Below are 16,482 nucleotides of genomic sequence, written 5' to 3'. Positions count from 1 at the left end.
CTTTTAATGCAATGGTATTTGGGGAAATTAGTGGAAAGGGAGCTGCAAAGAGTCTGCGATCGTGTCACGTGAGTGACTAATTAGAGGGCCCTGGTTCTCCCAGGACGTTTGGTTACATTAACTCAAAATGTGACCTGTTTATTTTGCAAGGTCAGGAAGAAGCCTTACCTCCTAAGAAAGCCAACGTGGCGATTAAATTAGAGTCACCAGAGTCTGCCTGAGGTAACGTATGAATAAGGGCTTTGTGGACCCTACGAAAACCGGAAGTGACCCCTGTGTGGCCGTCCCCACTGCTCCCACTTGGGGGGGCACAGCCGCCCGCCTGGAGGGAGGCGCCTGGTGAGGTGAAGAGGGCCCTGGAGGCTGGGGCTGTTCACTGACCCTTGACTCTGCAGTGGGGCAAATGCTCTCTGTGGGTCTCCGGTTATATCGCCCATGCGGCCCACTGCGCCATTCCTAGCAGGGTGGGTGCGTGCGTGCGTGTGTGCGTGCGTGTGCGTGCGTGCGTGTGTGTGTTGTGTTGGGGGGTGGGGTGGGGTGAGGGGAGCTGGTAAAAGAGAAGACGAGAGGGTATCGACTTTTTTTTTCGGTTTTGACCACAACACCTATGTATGCTCAGCTCTGAAGACACAACGTCAGACAAGGCCTGCCTCAAGGAATCGGTGGTTGAACCTGGAAATCAGACTTGGGAATAAGCAGGTCCATAGGCTGTCACGGAGAGGTTTATGTAGAAGACAGCAAGGCAGCAAAGAAAGGTGGGCGGGTGGGGGTGGGGGGGTGTCCATACACCCGAAGGGGCTGTCAGGGAAGGTTCCTACTCAGAGTCGCCGAGTTCTAGACTTTGGAGAACAGAGCAGTTGGCCTCTCACCTCCTGAATTCCTAGGCCTGCAAGGCAGCCAACCTGCTGGCACTGGCCTCCGGAACCCCCACATCTACATTTGAGTGGCTTGGTGTTTCCAAGCACTCATGTCAGATAAATATGGAGCTGCCCAGTCAGCAATCTGAACCTGTATCATGCCTTCTAAGAAAGTAAGTGTTAGTCGTTCAGTGGTGCCCGACTCTTTGCAACCCCAAGGACTGCAGCCCACCAGGCTCCTCTGTCCATGGGATTTCCCAGGCACGAATACTGGACTGGGTAGCCATTTCCTTCTCCAGGGGATCTTCCCAACCCAGGGCTTGAACGCAGGTCTCCTGTACTGCAGGCAGATTCTTTACCGACTGAGCTACAAGGGAGGCCCTTGTAGCTTCCCCTCTAGTTACTAAGTTTTCTGGTTATCTCTATGATTGTCTGTTACTAGCCTTTCTGAATCATGGGACCCCTTCCACCCATTTAAGAAAAGGTACAATTCAGGATCACCATCGTAAGCCACCATTCCAAAAAAAACCCTCAAAACTCTGAAGGCTGAGAGGTTTTTCTTTTCTAAGACAAAGTTTTATCAAAACTGTTCTGGTTGTGAAGCCTGACCTGAACAGTCATGGGTCTCAGAGTCCTTTTTTTGGTTTGTTTAAATCTCACCAGAGTAGCTGTTCATATGTCTGACTGCAGAAATATCAAGGTATTTGGTTACCGTGGGCTTGCCCAGCACTCTGAGAATGTTAGGAAAGACAAGTATGTGTACTGAATTTTATTCCTTAAATCTAAAAATTCCTAGATTCTAAAATGCAACTCCAAGGGCTTCATTTAAGGGATTTTTGACTCTATGAATTAAATACCTATTTCAGAGGATATTTATGCTTAGAGTCAGTGCCTGTTACCCCTCATCCATCAGGAAAACATCCACAAACATTTCAAATGGCATTGTGGATGAAGGCAGGAGAGAAGGAAGAAATCAATTTGTCTTGTTCTTAGGAGTTAAGGACTTACATTCTTGACGTGGCTGGTGTAAGAATTTATTTACCAACAAGAATCTTTTGATGCAAGAGAGCTGGTGGTGAACAAAAATGCCTGAAAACTTCACATGGTCCTATGTCCTTAACCCTTGGGTCTTGGGCATCATACAGACCCCCAAGTACCTGCAGTTGGCATGGAGCAACTAAATCAGGTTCCATGAAATTCACAGAGAAAGGAGACAAAAGCCTCATTGCATACGTCTCCATAGTAGGAAACAGGCACAATTTTGCCTTATGATTTCACAAACTGACTTAACAGGACCCCGGCAGACTCCCTCAGGGGAATCTGGATAGGTTCTAAATTAAGTTGAATTTTTTGTTGTGTTTTAAGAAAACACTTTTGGAAGGAGCTCACATACATAGCAGTGTTTCTCATTTAGAAAGAAAAATAAACACTCCTCCGCCAGATTGGAAGTCAAAACAAAATAAGCCCAGCTGCTTAAGACCTGAGAAAGTCAATGAAACTGCCAAACAACAGTGATGTTGACCAGTGTGACCAGCCTGAGAAATCTGGTGAGGCCCGGAGCAGGGGGAAAAGAGGGAAAAAAAAAAAAGGCCACGGATCGCCCAGCATCCAGGGCTTGGCTTTCAAGGAGCAGCAGCAAAATTAGGTGTCCAAGTCATTGGCCTGATTCATCTTTGAAACTCCCATAGTCCTCACCAAAGAACAAGGGAAAGATTTCACTCTGGTTTCAAACAGACCTGGGAATCAAATCTGGTTCTGCGACCTAGAAGCTGTGTGATTTAGGGGAAGTTACTTAACCTCTATTGCCTGCTATTGCCTCCATGAGAGTAAAAATGGCCATGACACAAGATAGATAGGAAGATTCAGTGAGATTCCATGAATACCCATGATTCAATGAGATTACACATCTCTCACATAATAGAGGCTTCATCAAGGTTTGTGAAGTGAGTACTAGGAATCTAACAACTAGTAATTTTTTTTTTAATCAGCTTTTCTTTGGTGGACTTCCCCTTATCTTCTTTAGCTTCCTACTAAAAAGACACAGAAATAACAGGATCTGGTACTGAAAACAACACAAAAAAATTGGGGGTAAAGGAAGAAAATTGAGGCCCGAGAATCAAGTAGGCTTGGGTATGAGTCTCTGCATGCCCTTTAGGAGCAGTGAAGCCATGGGCTAAGCCCCTGACCCTCTCTGGGGCCTCAGTTTGCTGAACAGAGACAAATAGAAGCTCAATAAAGATAACGTGTGTAAAGAAAAGACACACCAAAGCTGCTCATCACATGTAAATTCTCCCACTGTTCCTATCTCACCTCAGCTTTGAGAAATGGACAACTTTCTCTGAGCTATTTATTTTCTGAGCCTCTTAAATATTAACCAACGAGCTTTTAAAGTCCTTCTACTTTAGACTTTGAAAAAAGTGAAAGTGTTAGTCATTGAGTCGTGTTCGAGTCTTTGCGACCCCATGGACTGTAGCTCGCCAGGCTCCTCCATCCATGGGATTTCCCAGGCAAGAATACTAGAGTGGGTTGCCATTTCCTTCTCCAGGGGATCTTCCTGACCCAGGGAGTGAACCTGGGTCTCCTGCATTGCAGGCAGATGCTTTACCATTTGAGCCACCAGATGACGGCACATTTAATATTTCCTTTGAAAAGTTTCTGTGGGGATAGGGACAAAGATCTACTTAATCCTAACCACTTCCTTAGCTCCTCAGCTGGGACAAGTTGTTATTTTAGTGAAATCTTTCTTTGTATCTATCAGTGACTTCTAGATGGTTATCCGTGGGGTGGATTAGGATTTTGATGACAGAGGAGAGCTGCTTCCCGTTTCCTTTCCTGTTCTGTGATGCCCCACGTGGCCTACCTGCTCTTTACACGGGGATTTTAGGAGGGCGGTTCTGGGGAGCCCCGGGCCTGGGATCGCAGCTGGGGCAGGAGTTGACACAGCTGGAGGCAGAGGGCCTCCGGGAGCCCGTGGAGCACACAGCCTGGCTCCCAGAAGGCTGCCTCCCAAACGGCCAGCCCGCAGAGGAGGGTGCTGAGTCAGCTCTTGCCAGAGGAAACTTCATTTTCACCCTCCAGGAGCTTGAGGGGCTGCCTTTGTCATTTAAAGTACTTTCTCAAAGATGCCTCTGGGGAAGTAGGCCTCTAAAGGAGCCAGAGCAATTAATCTACTTTGTCGGGTGGTCTTTAAAGCCTTCAATTGGTGGAAAGGAATGGAGGTGTGCAGATAGGGAAGGGAGATAGTGACCCCAGAAGGGTTTCCCCATTTCACCTGCGCTGCAGCTGAGGCTCTGGGGGGTTAGGTCCTGCGCCCAGGGTCGCGTCTCTGGGGCCCGATTTCAGAAGGCTTGACTACAGGCCTGCTCTCTTGGGCCTCTGAGGTGGCATCAGTGGTAAAGACCCCGCCTGTCAGTGCAGGAGACACAAGAGATGCGAGTTCAATCTCTGTGTCGGGAAGATCCCCTGGAGGAGGGCGTGGCAGTCCACTCTAGCATTCTCACCTGGAGAATCCTGTGGACAGTGGAGAGCCTGGTGGGCTACAGTCCACAGGGTCACAAGGAGTCAGACACGACTGAAGCGACTCAGCACGCATGCCTGGACTCTTGGCTGCACTGTGGCCCTCATGCAGTCTGTTCTGCTTGCTCCTCCCTTCATGTATTTACTCACTAATTTTCACTCCCTAAAAAGCATCTGTAAGGCCCTGCACCAAACTGTTAAAAGTGGATATCTCTGGGAGGAAGAGTTACCAGAGGACTTCACTTATTACCCTTCCGCACTATTTGAATGTTAGCAAGCAGTTACTTTTATAACTGACAGAAGCAACAGAGATGATTCCATTAAAATAATTTCACACTTTTCCATGAAAAAACAACGAAACAAAACTTAACAAGTATTGGGCCCACTATGGAGCAGGGCCCGCTCATCCTCACTTGCTGGGCTGGGTCCGTGCCAATGGCAGCAGGTCCTGGGGATCACGGAAGACCCCTAGCTTTGGGGTTTCGGGGGACAGGAAGGTGGCAGGCAGGGTGACACTTGTGACCCACCAAACCCAGAGCAGTGAATCACCAAGGACCGAGACTCTCCCTTCAGGCACGGGACACATTTCTTACCAACCTTTAGAGTGACTCCCAGCTTCAATCCCTGGGTTGGGAAGTTCCCCTGGAGAAGGGAATGGCAACCCACTCCAGTATTCTTGCCTGGAAAATTCCGTGGACAGAGGAACCTGGTGAGCTACAGTCCATGAGGTTGCAAAGAGTTGGATATGACTGAGTGACTAACACTTGCACTTTTCACTTTAAAGTGACACACTCAGAGCAAGGCCCCAGGGAAGGACTTTGAAGTGTCTCTAGGTCCCCTGGGAGCTGGAGTAAAGAGGAGCGAAGCTGAGCAGACAGCTGTAGGCTGAAGTCCCCTGTGCTCCCTGCACATCAATAATGCAATAATGCCATCAGTCTGCTGCAGAACTTGCAACAGTATGATTGCTCTTGTTCAGTTAATTAGCAAGAGGAGAGATTAAGGACTTTAATCTCCTGCCTTCTCTTTTACCTACAAGGCTTATTTATCTAGAAATGAACAAAAAATATCCCAATGTATATACATATTTTTCCAAGTAAGCTTAAGGCTACTGACTGGCACACCTGTCAGCACCCATACAACACTCAGAAAATCAGAGTACCTTAGAAATTGCTCCATCGTTGGCAAGATGGGGAAACTGAGGCCTGAAGGACAGTGATTGTCTTGTAAGGATAAATAGCCAATAAGCCACAGAGCTGGGCCTGAAACCATTCCTGGGTCGCTATTTCTCTGCACAGTTTAAAGCAAGGAGGTCTAAAAGGTAGAGAGGTGCAATGATGCTGAACCACCAAAAGGACAGCGCCACTCTCAGGAGCACAGAAGGAAAAGGGCCCTGGAGGACGGCTTCGCTCTTGGTCACAGAGAATGCAGGGCTCAAGATCCTGCCAGAAGAGAACCACAAAGGCCAAAGATCTGTCTGGTTTTCACAGAGAGCAGAGGCTGGGAGAGATCCTGGTTAGGGGAGGGAGCTGGGATAAAACACCTTTCTTTGTCATGGTGGTGATGGGGGGTGGGGCCTTGGGTAATGCCTGAGAGCCTCAGTTCAGCGCTCAGAGGAGCTCAGGTCACTTACCATGTGGCCTCCCACACCCTTCCAAAGTTAATGCCTATTTACTGGCCATGTTCCCGGGTATAAAAGAGCTGGCACCAGGATCCCAGCGGCTCCCTACCCTGGGTCCTTTGTCTATGTTTTCCCTCTGCCCAGCATATCCTGGGTTATTAAAGCCATTGGTTATCCCCATCTGACACACCCTACTTTTTCTTTCAGGCCCAGGGAAGGCCTCCTCTAGGAAACATTTCCTGATTCTCTTGGGCAGACTGGAGGCTCTTCTCCTGAGTCACCCCCACACCAGGTTCCTACCTCCTTTATCACCTTAGGCTGTAATGATCCTAAGAGATAAGGAGTCTGACTCTTCTGAGCATTACTAAGGGCCAGGCAGTGTGCTGGGAGCTTTCACATACAGGCTCTCTATAAATTCCTTGGAGGGAGGTGGGTGGTGACTGTGGCCATGACTAACCTTTACTAAACTCTATCCCAGGCCCTGTGATGAGCCCTCATCATGAGCTGGGTACCACAATGCCCACGTTATACTTGCTTGAGGAAAAGCTTAGAGGCAATGTGCCCTGTCTGAAATTCCACAGCAATAAAGCTTACGTTTAATGCAAAGATGTCTGATTGCAGAGCCCATTAGTCCTGCCTATTCTCTCTGAATCTTTGCCACCTTTTCCAGAATTGGACCAGAATTTAGTGCCAAATAGGCACTTACTAATAAATGTTTGCAAAATCAACACACAAGCTACAATGTTAAGTGGAGAGTCTCATTTTCTTTCCTCTTCTTTGATAATCAGGACATACTGGTCCGTCAGGGAGATCCCAGGTTATCTCATATATATCACCCACCTCCGTAGGCTTGACTCCCCTCCAGGCTTTGAATTCTTACAAAGAAGTGGACTAGTCACTGCCAGACACAGAGACTGCGAGTACATTGGCCCAGGTCACATAACACCTGACCAGACGCTAACACTTGGGTCTGCAAGCTCCTGGCCAGCCTGGACCTCTTGCACTGAGTCCTCCCATACCTCTTCTCCTTAAGAAAGTCAGGGCAGGATTTATAAGAGGAAGTTCCCTGCTCAGCCCAGTGGCTCTCTCTGCAGTCAGCTTTCAGCCTTGCAGCTGCCTGGGCTCCCAGGCCCGTCTCCAGGCAGCGTGAAACCTCAAGAACTTCCCAAAATGCCAGAAGCCTTTCTCTCGGCCTCCTCATGGTCAGTGGAGACACTACGAGACCGGTCTCTTAGGCAGGGTTGTGAGGAGGATGCAATAAAGCAACAAGTGCCAGTGGCTGGCACAATTCCTGGCACACAGCAAGCAGTCAATCGGTGCTATTTTTGACTTTTCATTTTCAGAGCCTATCTTTGTCTCTCTGTCTTTGCCTGACTCAGGTTCTACCTGATTTTTTGTCTCCTGGTATCTGTCTGAGCATCTCTATTCTGCAGCTCTGTCTGCCCGACGTCTGTCACAGGGGTGGGAACAGCAGTCCCCCAACCGCGCAGTACCCAGCAGTGCAGCCTGGCAGGAGCGGGGCTTCCCCTGCCCATGGAGCCTGCCAGGTCCCCCGAGAACCCCGCGCTCCCCATGCACCAGGCCCCTCCACCCCTGCAAGCAGCCCAAGCAGGCAGATTAACCAGCATCGCCAACGAAAGGGTAAAACAACACAAACCCACAGAAGTTAGGAAGAGAGAGGGACTTACCGTTTGCCGCGACCCCCAGGCTGGCGGAGCCACTTTTAACTAAGAATGAATTAGGGACAAACTCTTCCTCAGAGTCTGAGTCCGGGGTTGGCTGGGCCACACCGTTGCCTAGCAACCGCCTCTGGCTCTCATTGGCCGGAGGGGAGGGGGGCGGGGAGGGGGACTGCTCAATAGGGGTTGATGAAGCGGATGAACAATGCAAGGGAGCACCTGCGAACCACAGAGACAAACACAGGAAAAAAAAAAATAATGAAAATTGGTTTTGAGGCACACGGGGAGGGGGAGGGCGCAAAATAAAACACACATCAACAGGGGGAGGGGGCTCCCAACACTGGGCGATCTACTGCACACGTGGCCCGGGGGCGGGGCTGATACCTCTGGCAAAGCGGTGCAAACTCCTGAAGAGCTGGCCTCCTGCGCAGCTTGCCAAGAGCAAGACCCTCGGAAACACTTGGGAAGGCCTTCCTGCTTTGCCTGCTCTCTGAGAGAGGCCTGAAAACCTGAGGTCTAGTCCCGGGGGCGGGCTGTGTCTTCTATCACACAGCGGCCCCGCTCTGAGTTTCAGTGGCGTCTCTGATAAAATGAGCATCCACCCTGGGTGATCGCTGAGCCCCTGCGAAGAAGTTGGCCATTCTGTGATGTCAGCGAACTGAAATAATGTTCTTATTAGTCAGATTTTAATCCAGCATGCCTGGAACAGCCTCTAAGCCTCATAAAAGGTAGCGGGGAACTGGAAAGAATGATCTAGTGCCCCCTTCACTGCTGGCATTCTAGGATTTCAACACACTTAAACTTTTCTAAGAATCTGACACTTTTAAGATTTTAAGTACGTTCTCTGCAAACTTATTGAGAGAGCAAGAACTCTTAACAGTCTTTTTCACTTGCGTGCCTCTCCAGACTCTAACATAGTACCTAGCACACAGTAGGCACTATACAAATGTTGGCTGAAGAGATGAATTCTAAGTGTTTCGCAGACTAGCGTTCTTAAATTCTAATATTTCAGAGGAAAATACTGTATACCTTTTACGACACTAGCATCCTGTGAGTTTGGAAACACTAAGTTTTGGGGCACTAAGTCAGGAGGCTTGCCTGCAGATTTCTAACATGTCAGGGTCCCACGATTCTAAAATGCCAGCTTTCTATCATTTTGTGGAAACACTCCCAACTCTTCAGAAGCAGGGGGTGACGACTGGGGACAAGAGCTTTGGGGACAGGCAATTTGCTGTCCTACACGTGTCTGGCCTTGAGGCATGTGCAGTACATCATCTACAAGAGAGGGGACATACACACAGACATGTAGGGGTATACAGTACAAGGCAAAGCATTCACTGGACAGCCAGGCCTGCTGCTTCTCTCCCACCTTGACTCACAGAAGGTTTAAAACATAACCGGACCCATTCAGTGTTTCAGAGACCAAACACTTAGGAAACAAAACGCAGCCCAGACACATCATCACAAGATTTGGTAGAGCCCTGAGGAAGAGGTGGTATAGAGAGCTGCTGATTCTTCGTGGGGAGGGGCGGGGGGGGGGGGGTCTGTCTACCAAGAGAGGCTCACTCAGTTCAGTGACCGAATCCTGCAGGATTGTGCAGGTTCCATGATGCTCATGTCAACCCCTGAGCCCAACCACATGAGACATTTTATAGAGCTGCTGTGTATCCCACTTGGTTGGTTTGTATTAGAAACTCAGTAACAGCAACGGAGGCAGTAGGAATCCACAATCAAGGTCCAATCTCTGGGTAGCTTTTCCATCTGTGTTTTGGCTATGATTTACCTTCAGTTCAGTTGCTCAGTCGTGTCTGACTCTTTGCAACCCCATGGACTGATTTATCTTAAAATCGTCCAAATCAGGGTTTCCAATTTAGCCTAGGGAGACCCTTCCCTGACACCACTTACCACATAGCACTATAGGGATGATCATTTCTTTCTTTGAACTAACCTTTTAGTTCTGTTATCATATTTGCTCTGGTGTATTTGGAGTTATCTGTAGCTGTCTCCCATATAAAAGCATATGCACCCCCTTGGGATACAGTACTACCTTCTTGCAGCAGGCTTTGAAGTTCAACAGAATAGGAGTTTGTATCATGCCCTAGCCTCCTACTGACTATATGATCTTGAGTAAATGTGTTCCAGTTCCTCATTTGTAAGTTGGGAGCTCCTCCCCTTTAATAAAGTTATTGTAAGGACTAAAGGTACTACATCTGAGCACATGGCATGCTCCAGCAAGCAGAATCCCAGGGTCAGTGCTTAACAAATGTTGACCAAACTGAATGAAACCACCCCATGAAGAATTCCATTCAAGATTTCCCTTCCCCTGCTGTCCCAGGATTGAAAAGATTTTGTCAGCCAGGCTGCATTAATTAAGCAAATATACATTCATTTCCTCATCTTTTATTAACCAAAGACATCTTCTAATCTCCAATCAGAGCTTCTGATGAGCTTGAGATAACCAGGACCAGACCATGTTGAGTTGTTAGAATTTCAGACAAAGGTTAAGAAACATGATCTGTTGTTCCAGGGTGCTTGTTACAGCCTCTTCCTGAGTAAATCTGTCAAGCTTTATGAAATAAACAGTTCCAGAACTAAGTAACTTGTTCCATCACAAACTTCAGAGATTCTGGGCTAAGAGCAGCACAGTCCTTCCCAGGCCTTATGCCTGTTTCTTCTCCCTTCCATGCAATCTCTAGGCCTCACTCCAGGCCTCTGGGGTTGCTCTGAATGTTCATACCTAACATTCAAGCACCTAACAAGGTGCCAGACCCTTAATAAGTGAAGTGAAAGTTGCTCAGTCATGTCCAACTCTTGGTGATCCCAGGGACAATACAGTCCATGGAATTCTCCAGGCCAGAATACTGGAGTGGATAGCCATTGCCTTCTCCAGGGGATCTTCCCAACTCAGGGATCAAACCCAGGTCTCCCATGCTGCAGGCAGATTCTTTACCAGGTGAGCCACTAGGGAAGCCCAGACCCTTAATAGGTGCACAATAACTCAGGTTTCCGTGATGTACAGAAACTACTGGAACTATGTCAATTTCCTCCCTCTCATTCATCAGCATCTCTTAATTTAAGTGGTCCCCAGGCAGGGGCATAAAACCATCTCCTGGGTGCAAGAACATTCTAGACGTAATTTCTATGTCACTCTTTCCTAATATCTATTTTGTAAATGTTTTATAATGTACATAATACATTCCTGCTTAAAACACATGTAATAAAATGCACTGCTGTCTCAATTTGGCATCCTCAGCAGCAGTGCAGGATTATATTAAAAGAAAGGGCTCTGGATCCTACATCTGAACTCTACTGTTCTACTTGCTAGTTCTGTAACAGTGACCTCAGTCAACTTACCCCACCTTTTGTGACTCGATCGCCTCATCTAAGTAATCATGATCGTGAAGTTGTTCAGTAGTATCCTATTCTTTTCGACCCCATGGACTGTAGCCTACCAGGCTCCTCTGTCCATGGGATTTTCCAGGCAATAGTACTGGAGTGGAAGTAATGGAGAGCAAAAAATAAAAAAAGAATAGCTACTTTACAGAGTCGCTCTGAGAATTAAAGGAGTTAAAACAAGTAATGTGTTGAGAATGGCATGTGTGTTAGTTGCTCAGTCTTGTCCGACTCTTTGCAACCCCATGGACTATAGCCCACCTGGCTCCCCTGTCCATGGGATTCTCCAGGCAAGAATACTGGAATGAGAACGGCATGGCAGCCAGTAAACACCCAATAAACTTTAGATGTCGGTATGCATAAACATGTATGTATAAAGTGAGGGGGGCTAACTTTATCTTTTCTTTATAAGAGCAGCATGTGAACGGAGAAGTATGGCGAGCACTGTTTCATTCCACAGACATTTCCTAAATGCCCCCTGAGCAGGCTAGAAGGTGAGGGGGGTACAGACTATGTGAGGCGCAACCCCCAAGGAGCTGGTGGGAGGGCAGGGGGAGTGTCCCATGCAGCTCTCAGCACGGCAGGGGTGGGACCTGTCAGAGCAGAAGACTCCAAGCAGTGCCTGGAGGATGTGCGAGGGGCTGGGGAGCTCGCTTCAACTGGAGGCCCCAAGGAAGGCTTTCTGGAGCCACAGAGGATTCCAGAGGGAAGAGATGAAGAGATGGGGGCTTGAGCATCCACGGCAGAGGGAGGAATATTCTGCCTCAGGCCCTTAGCTCTGACCTGGCCTCAAGCAACCTCCCTGGCATCACTCTGCCTCTCAAGTCTCATAACTTCTCACTACGTGTGCTGAGACTGGTTGACGTGCCCTGACTTCCACATACTCACCGACCCCTCTTCTGCCCAAGTCTGCAGATCTGCACAACTTCAGGGCACCACTGGCATAGAACTGATCTGAAGGGCACCCCCTGGAGCACAACTACAAAATTTTGCCTCTGAGGTTCTGTATATGCTGTTCCTTCTTCTTGAGTGTTTCCTTTCCTCTTCCCTTTTCTACATCACTACCGCCCTTGTGAGTCTCATTAGCCCCTAGTCAGCCTCTGGGCTTAATCTCAAGATCGCTACCCCCAGGAAGGCTTCCCAGATGCTCCAAACCTGGTTTTGGCATGCCTCCTGGGGGTTCCCTGCTGCAACACTTCCCATACTGTAGTGAGGACTTGTCTGTGGCCAGCCGCTTGCCAGCCTGGCTTGTCCATTACTGTATTCTCCAGTGTCCAGCACAGTGTCTGGTACTTAGAAAGTACTACAAATATTTGCTAAATGAAGAAAGGATGGAGGGAAGGCAGAAGGGAAGAAGAGGACTTTGATTATGGCAGCAAAGGTCTATGTGAAGAGAGAAGTGGGAAATGAGTCTCTGAACAACAGGTTTAGGCCTTGAACACAAGGAAAGGGAAACCAGACCTTAGGTGGGGAGTCACGCGGGTTTTTAAAGCAAGAACGTGACAAGATTGGGACCGTACTTTAGAAGGATTTGATCTTGACACTTCAGGCATCTGCTTCGGCACCCAGACTTCCTTTCTAATTGGCTCACAGCTCAACTAGGATGTTGAAAGTCCATATGATCTGGGCTTGCCTTTTAGGTGGGGCCCAGATGCATGTATGTGTAGGCAAATAAGGATGCCTGATACCACGGGCAGGACTAGGGAATTGGGGTTAGGGGTCGCCTTGCCATGTATCCTGATCATCGGCTGAAGGGAACCTGGTACTGCAGAATTTTCCACTGTGTCTCTGCTAAAATGAGATGGGGTGTCTGGAATACCTCACCTCAACAACAGGGGGCCACAGAAGGGTAGGGGGTGGCCATGCATGTCTCTGGAGAGAAGGTCTTTGAGCCTAGCTTGCACTTATAGTAGATAAAGGTGGAGAAAGGAAAAAACCAAAGCAACAAAGTGAGAGAAGGCAGACACCCTATGGTCGAGGGATGGGGGTGGGAACAAGCATTCACAGAGCTCCTCCTCTGGGAGGAGGATCTTTTTACAAGATCTTTTCTTCACAATAACTATGGATTGGAAAACCCATGCCCATTTTCAAGGTCAAGAAATGGAGGCTTACACAACTGAATGCATTTGTCTGTGGTCACAGGACCTGGGGGAGAACCCACAATGGCAATGCTCTGTCCACTAAGGGGGTGTGAAATACATTTATCAGCCCTGGTTTGGAGTCTGGAGGGGGAGATTCCTGTCCATCAACTGAAACACATCTAAAGTGGAAAGACTACAGGATTCCTGTTGAACAAACCAGGGACCAAAGCCCCAGTTCATAACTGGCTGTACAACCTTGGGTGAGTCACTTCACTTCTCTGAGTCTCCATTTTCTCCTTTGAAAAATGAAATCACAACATCCACAGCAAAGAGCTTTTGAGGGGAGGATGGTATCATGCTTGTAGGAAGTCCCAATGTGAGGGCTCATTGGATGGATTCCTTTACCATACCTCCAGTTGTAGGTCTTTGAGAGGAAGAACAGGCTGATTTTGGGGAATAAACAATGACAGATCTGCAAGCCTGCCAATGACACCTTTATCAATATGCATCGCTTACTGACGTCGTACAAGAGGAACGTGTTAGGCAGACAGCTGTGATATATGAAAGGAACACATGACAAGGGAGTCCTGAGCTCTACAGGAAGAGCAATTTCAATCCCTCACACTTTGTGTGTATTGATGGCAGCTTTCCTTAGCGTTTGAAATGTAACCTATAACTAGGGCAAGCTGGTGCTCAAGAAAGAGCCTCCGGCACTCTGCATTCTAAGTTGTCTTTGGAATACGCCGGGAGACTAAAGTGTGAAGGGCTAGCTGATGGACGCATTTATTACTCTGCCAAAGAAAGGACCATTAACAAAATGCACTTTTTTACACTTTTCTCAGCAGTCCTGAGAAATCCATCTAAACGCCCAAATGGAACCTTATTGATCTCCGTTAAACCCCATCTAGGCTCCAGTGGGGAAAGTCACAGTCTGCTCACATAGTGGGGAAGTGTGAGTCCTACAGTAGAACCAGAGCACACGCTGCTGCTCTGGGGGTGGGGAGGGTGGAGCACTCTCGTCCCTGGATTAGGCAGTTCCCTGGATCCGGGTAAGAGCTCCTGATAACCTTCTAAGCAGCAGCCCTGCGTTTTAGAAGCTTGTATATAAAATGTTTAGCATAGTGTCCAGTAAATAGCAATTACTCAATAAATGACACCCTGAAAAGACCAAAACAAAACCTTGACACCTAAACAAGTAGCTCGTTTCAATGGAACCCTGAGCTGATGGATTCATCCTTCCTGTGGAGCCTGGCTGTGTTTCATCTCCTCAGTGTCCCTCCTGGAAATACTCTAGCCCCTCCACTTAAAACCAAATGCAGGGACTTCCCTAATGGTCCAGTGGCTAGGACTCCATGCTCCCAACTCAGTGGGCCCGGGTTCCATCCCCGGTCAGGGAACTAGATTCCCGCATGCTGCAACTAAAAAGATTCCACTGCAGTGAAGACCAGCTGCAGCCAAATAACTAAATAAAACAACAAAAAACAAAACTCCAAACCGAATGCATTCATTCTCTCCTCATGAGCCAACCTCCTATCTATTTCCTCTTAACAAGGCAGCCAGTTGCTCCACTAAATAAGTAAAATCTTAGCCAGTGCTGAGCAGAGGATGGAGCATTAAGGAAAACCGGAATCTCCTTCTGATATGAAGCTCTGAGGTTGCTAGAGGACCAGGAACTCCATTGCAGTGACAGCATGCCCTGCTTCTGACAACAGTGAGTGTTGGTCACGTCTATTGATAAAACCGCTCAGCCTGCCCCACAGAGACCACAGCTGCTCATCTCTGTGGCCTGGCTCAGAGTCTCAGCTTAGAAAAGGTTTGCAGAACTGGTGACCATCGTTTTTTTAAAATGGGTTGAAATCCAGTGTTGCCAAGCATTTCAAAGTGCTACAAATCTGAAGCCAGAGCACCAGAGGGACCTCTCGTTCTGGTTTGCCAGTGACAGCCTCAATGCACGTCTGTGATCCCACATCAGTCAATAATAGTGCCCTGCCTTTCCTCTAAAGATGTCCTGCTCTGGACAATCATGTGGCCACCCCATTTGAGGACAGTACTGATTCAGTTCCACATCAGATACAGTTTGCTGCAACAGACTAGAGGTCAAGAGGTCTGGGTGCAGGTCAACAGTGTGCTGTGGGGTCATGGGCAGGACCTCTGACCTCTCTGGTGATCACATTCCCCCTTGGGGAGTTAGACCAGAACACCCTAAGTTTCCTCCGTAATCCAACATTCTACAAGACAGGAGTAACAGTAGTCTACTACCTCCATGGGTTATTCTGAGGGTTAAAGGAGACTAGAAAAAGTGCTGGATAAAAATAATTTCAGTTATAATGGAATGTTAGGTCCTTTCAGTATAGTTAATGCTCATAAAACATTTATAGAATAAATACATTGGTATAAATGCATTCCTATACAAAAAATTGGCTGAAAAAATCTTTAGTGTTAGTTATCACTGATATCAGCTTTTCAAATATGCTTTGATAGCTTTAAAATTTTCTACAGTGAGCACATGAAGTTATTTTTATACTTCTAAATATGATTTTTTCAAGCTACAGGAGAAAGTGAAATAACAAATGTGAAAAATCTGACATCAAGTAGATGTTAAAATAGATATTGGCTTTAAATACAAACAAGATTTTATGCACTGATATTGGTAATATAATTTGATATAAATTGATTTTTAAAATGTGTAAACTTTTAATTGAGTAATTCCACTTCTAGGAATTTACTCAAGAACACAATTATGATTTTTGAAAAGATTTATTTATAAGGATAATCATCACAGCATTGTAATAGACAAAAGTGAAAATTAAAAAAAAATGTTAAAAAGGAAAAACATCCTGTAGGTTAAAAAGTGACATTATGTAAATTAAGGCACATCAATAGAATGTTAATATGCAGACATTATAAGCCATGTTTGTAAAGAATGTTTAAGGACATGGAAAAAATATTTAAAAAGCATGAGGCAAAACTGTATAAAAATAATTGTGACATTTGTTTACATATGTGTGTGTGAGTATGAATAATTAACAAAAATGTTAAGGCTTGTTACCTTAGGGCAGTAGAATTCCAAATAAATTTTTTTTTCTATATTTTTCTAATTCTTTCAAGGAACAAATGTGGTAATGCAATTTTTAAAAAGCTTTTTTAAAGAGAAGAAAACACACAGAAAGGCAGCAAATACAACAGCTTCTGCTTTGGGTTCCTCCTGGGATGAGCTTGGCAGAACCACAGTCTCCAGGGTCCAAACTGCCTTCTTTTCCAGTGCATTGATTCTGTGGGTCTTACTCCCCAAGCTGGGCAGCTCCCACTAAGTCAGCTCTCCTCTCCTCGACAGTAGC

The 16,482-nt window shown here is 47.0% G+C and overlaps 1 protein-coding gene across 8 annotated transcripts in view; it reads right to left on the bottom strand.

Annotated features, from left to right (window-relative positions):
• Positions 1-16,482, bottom strand: part of TENM4 (teneurin transmembrane protein 4) — an 854,243-nt gene that overhangs the window by 317,904 nt on the left and 519,857 nt on the right. For 7 of the 8 annotated variants that reach the window (XM_061407667.1, XM_061407664.1, XM_061407669.1 and 4 more), the window contains one exon: positions 7,680-7,889. The exons of the other annotated variant lie outside the window; for it this stretch is intronic. In XM_061407667.1, coding sequence (XP_061263651.1) covers positions 7,680-7,889 — 210 coding nt within the window. The remainder of the gene's footprint in view (positions 1-7,679; positions 7,890-16,482) is intronic. 8 annotated transcript variants of the gene reach the window in all.

This window comes from Bos javanicus, chromosome 29, assembly GCF_032452875.1.
Source record: "Bos javanicus breed banteng chromosome 29, ARS-OSU_banteng_1.0, whole genome shotgun sequence".
NCBI lineage: Eukaryota > Metazoa > Chordata > Mammalia > Artiodactyla > Bovidae > Bos > Bos javanicus.
The sequence above is the reverse complement of the archived record's forward strand: the minus strand, read 5'-3'. Positions and strand labels throughout refer to the sequence as shown.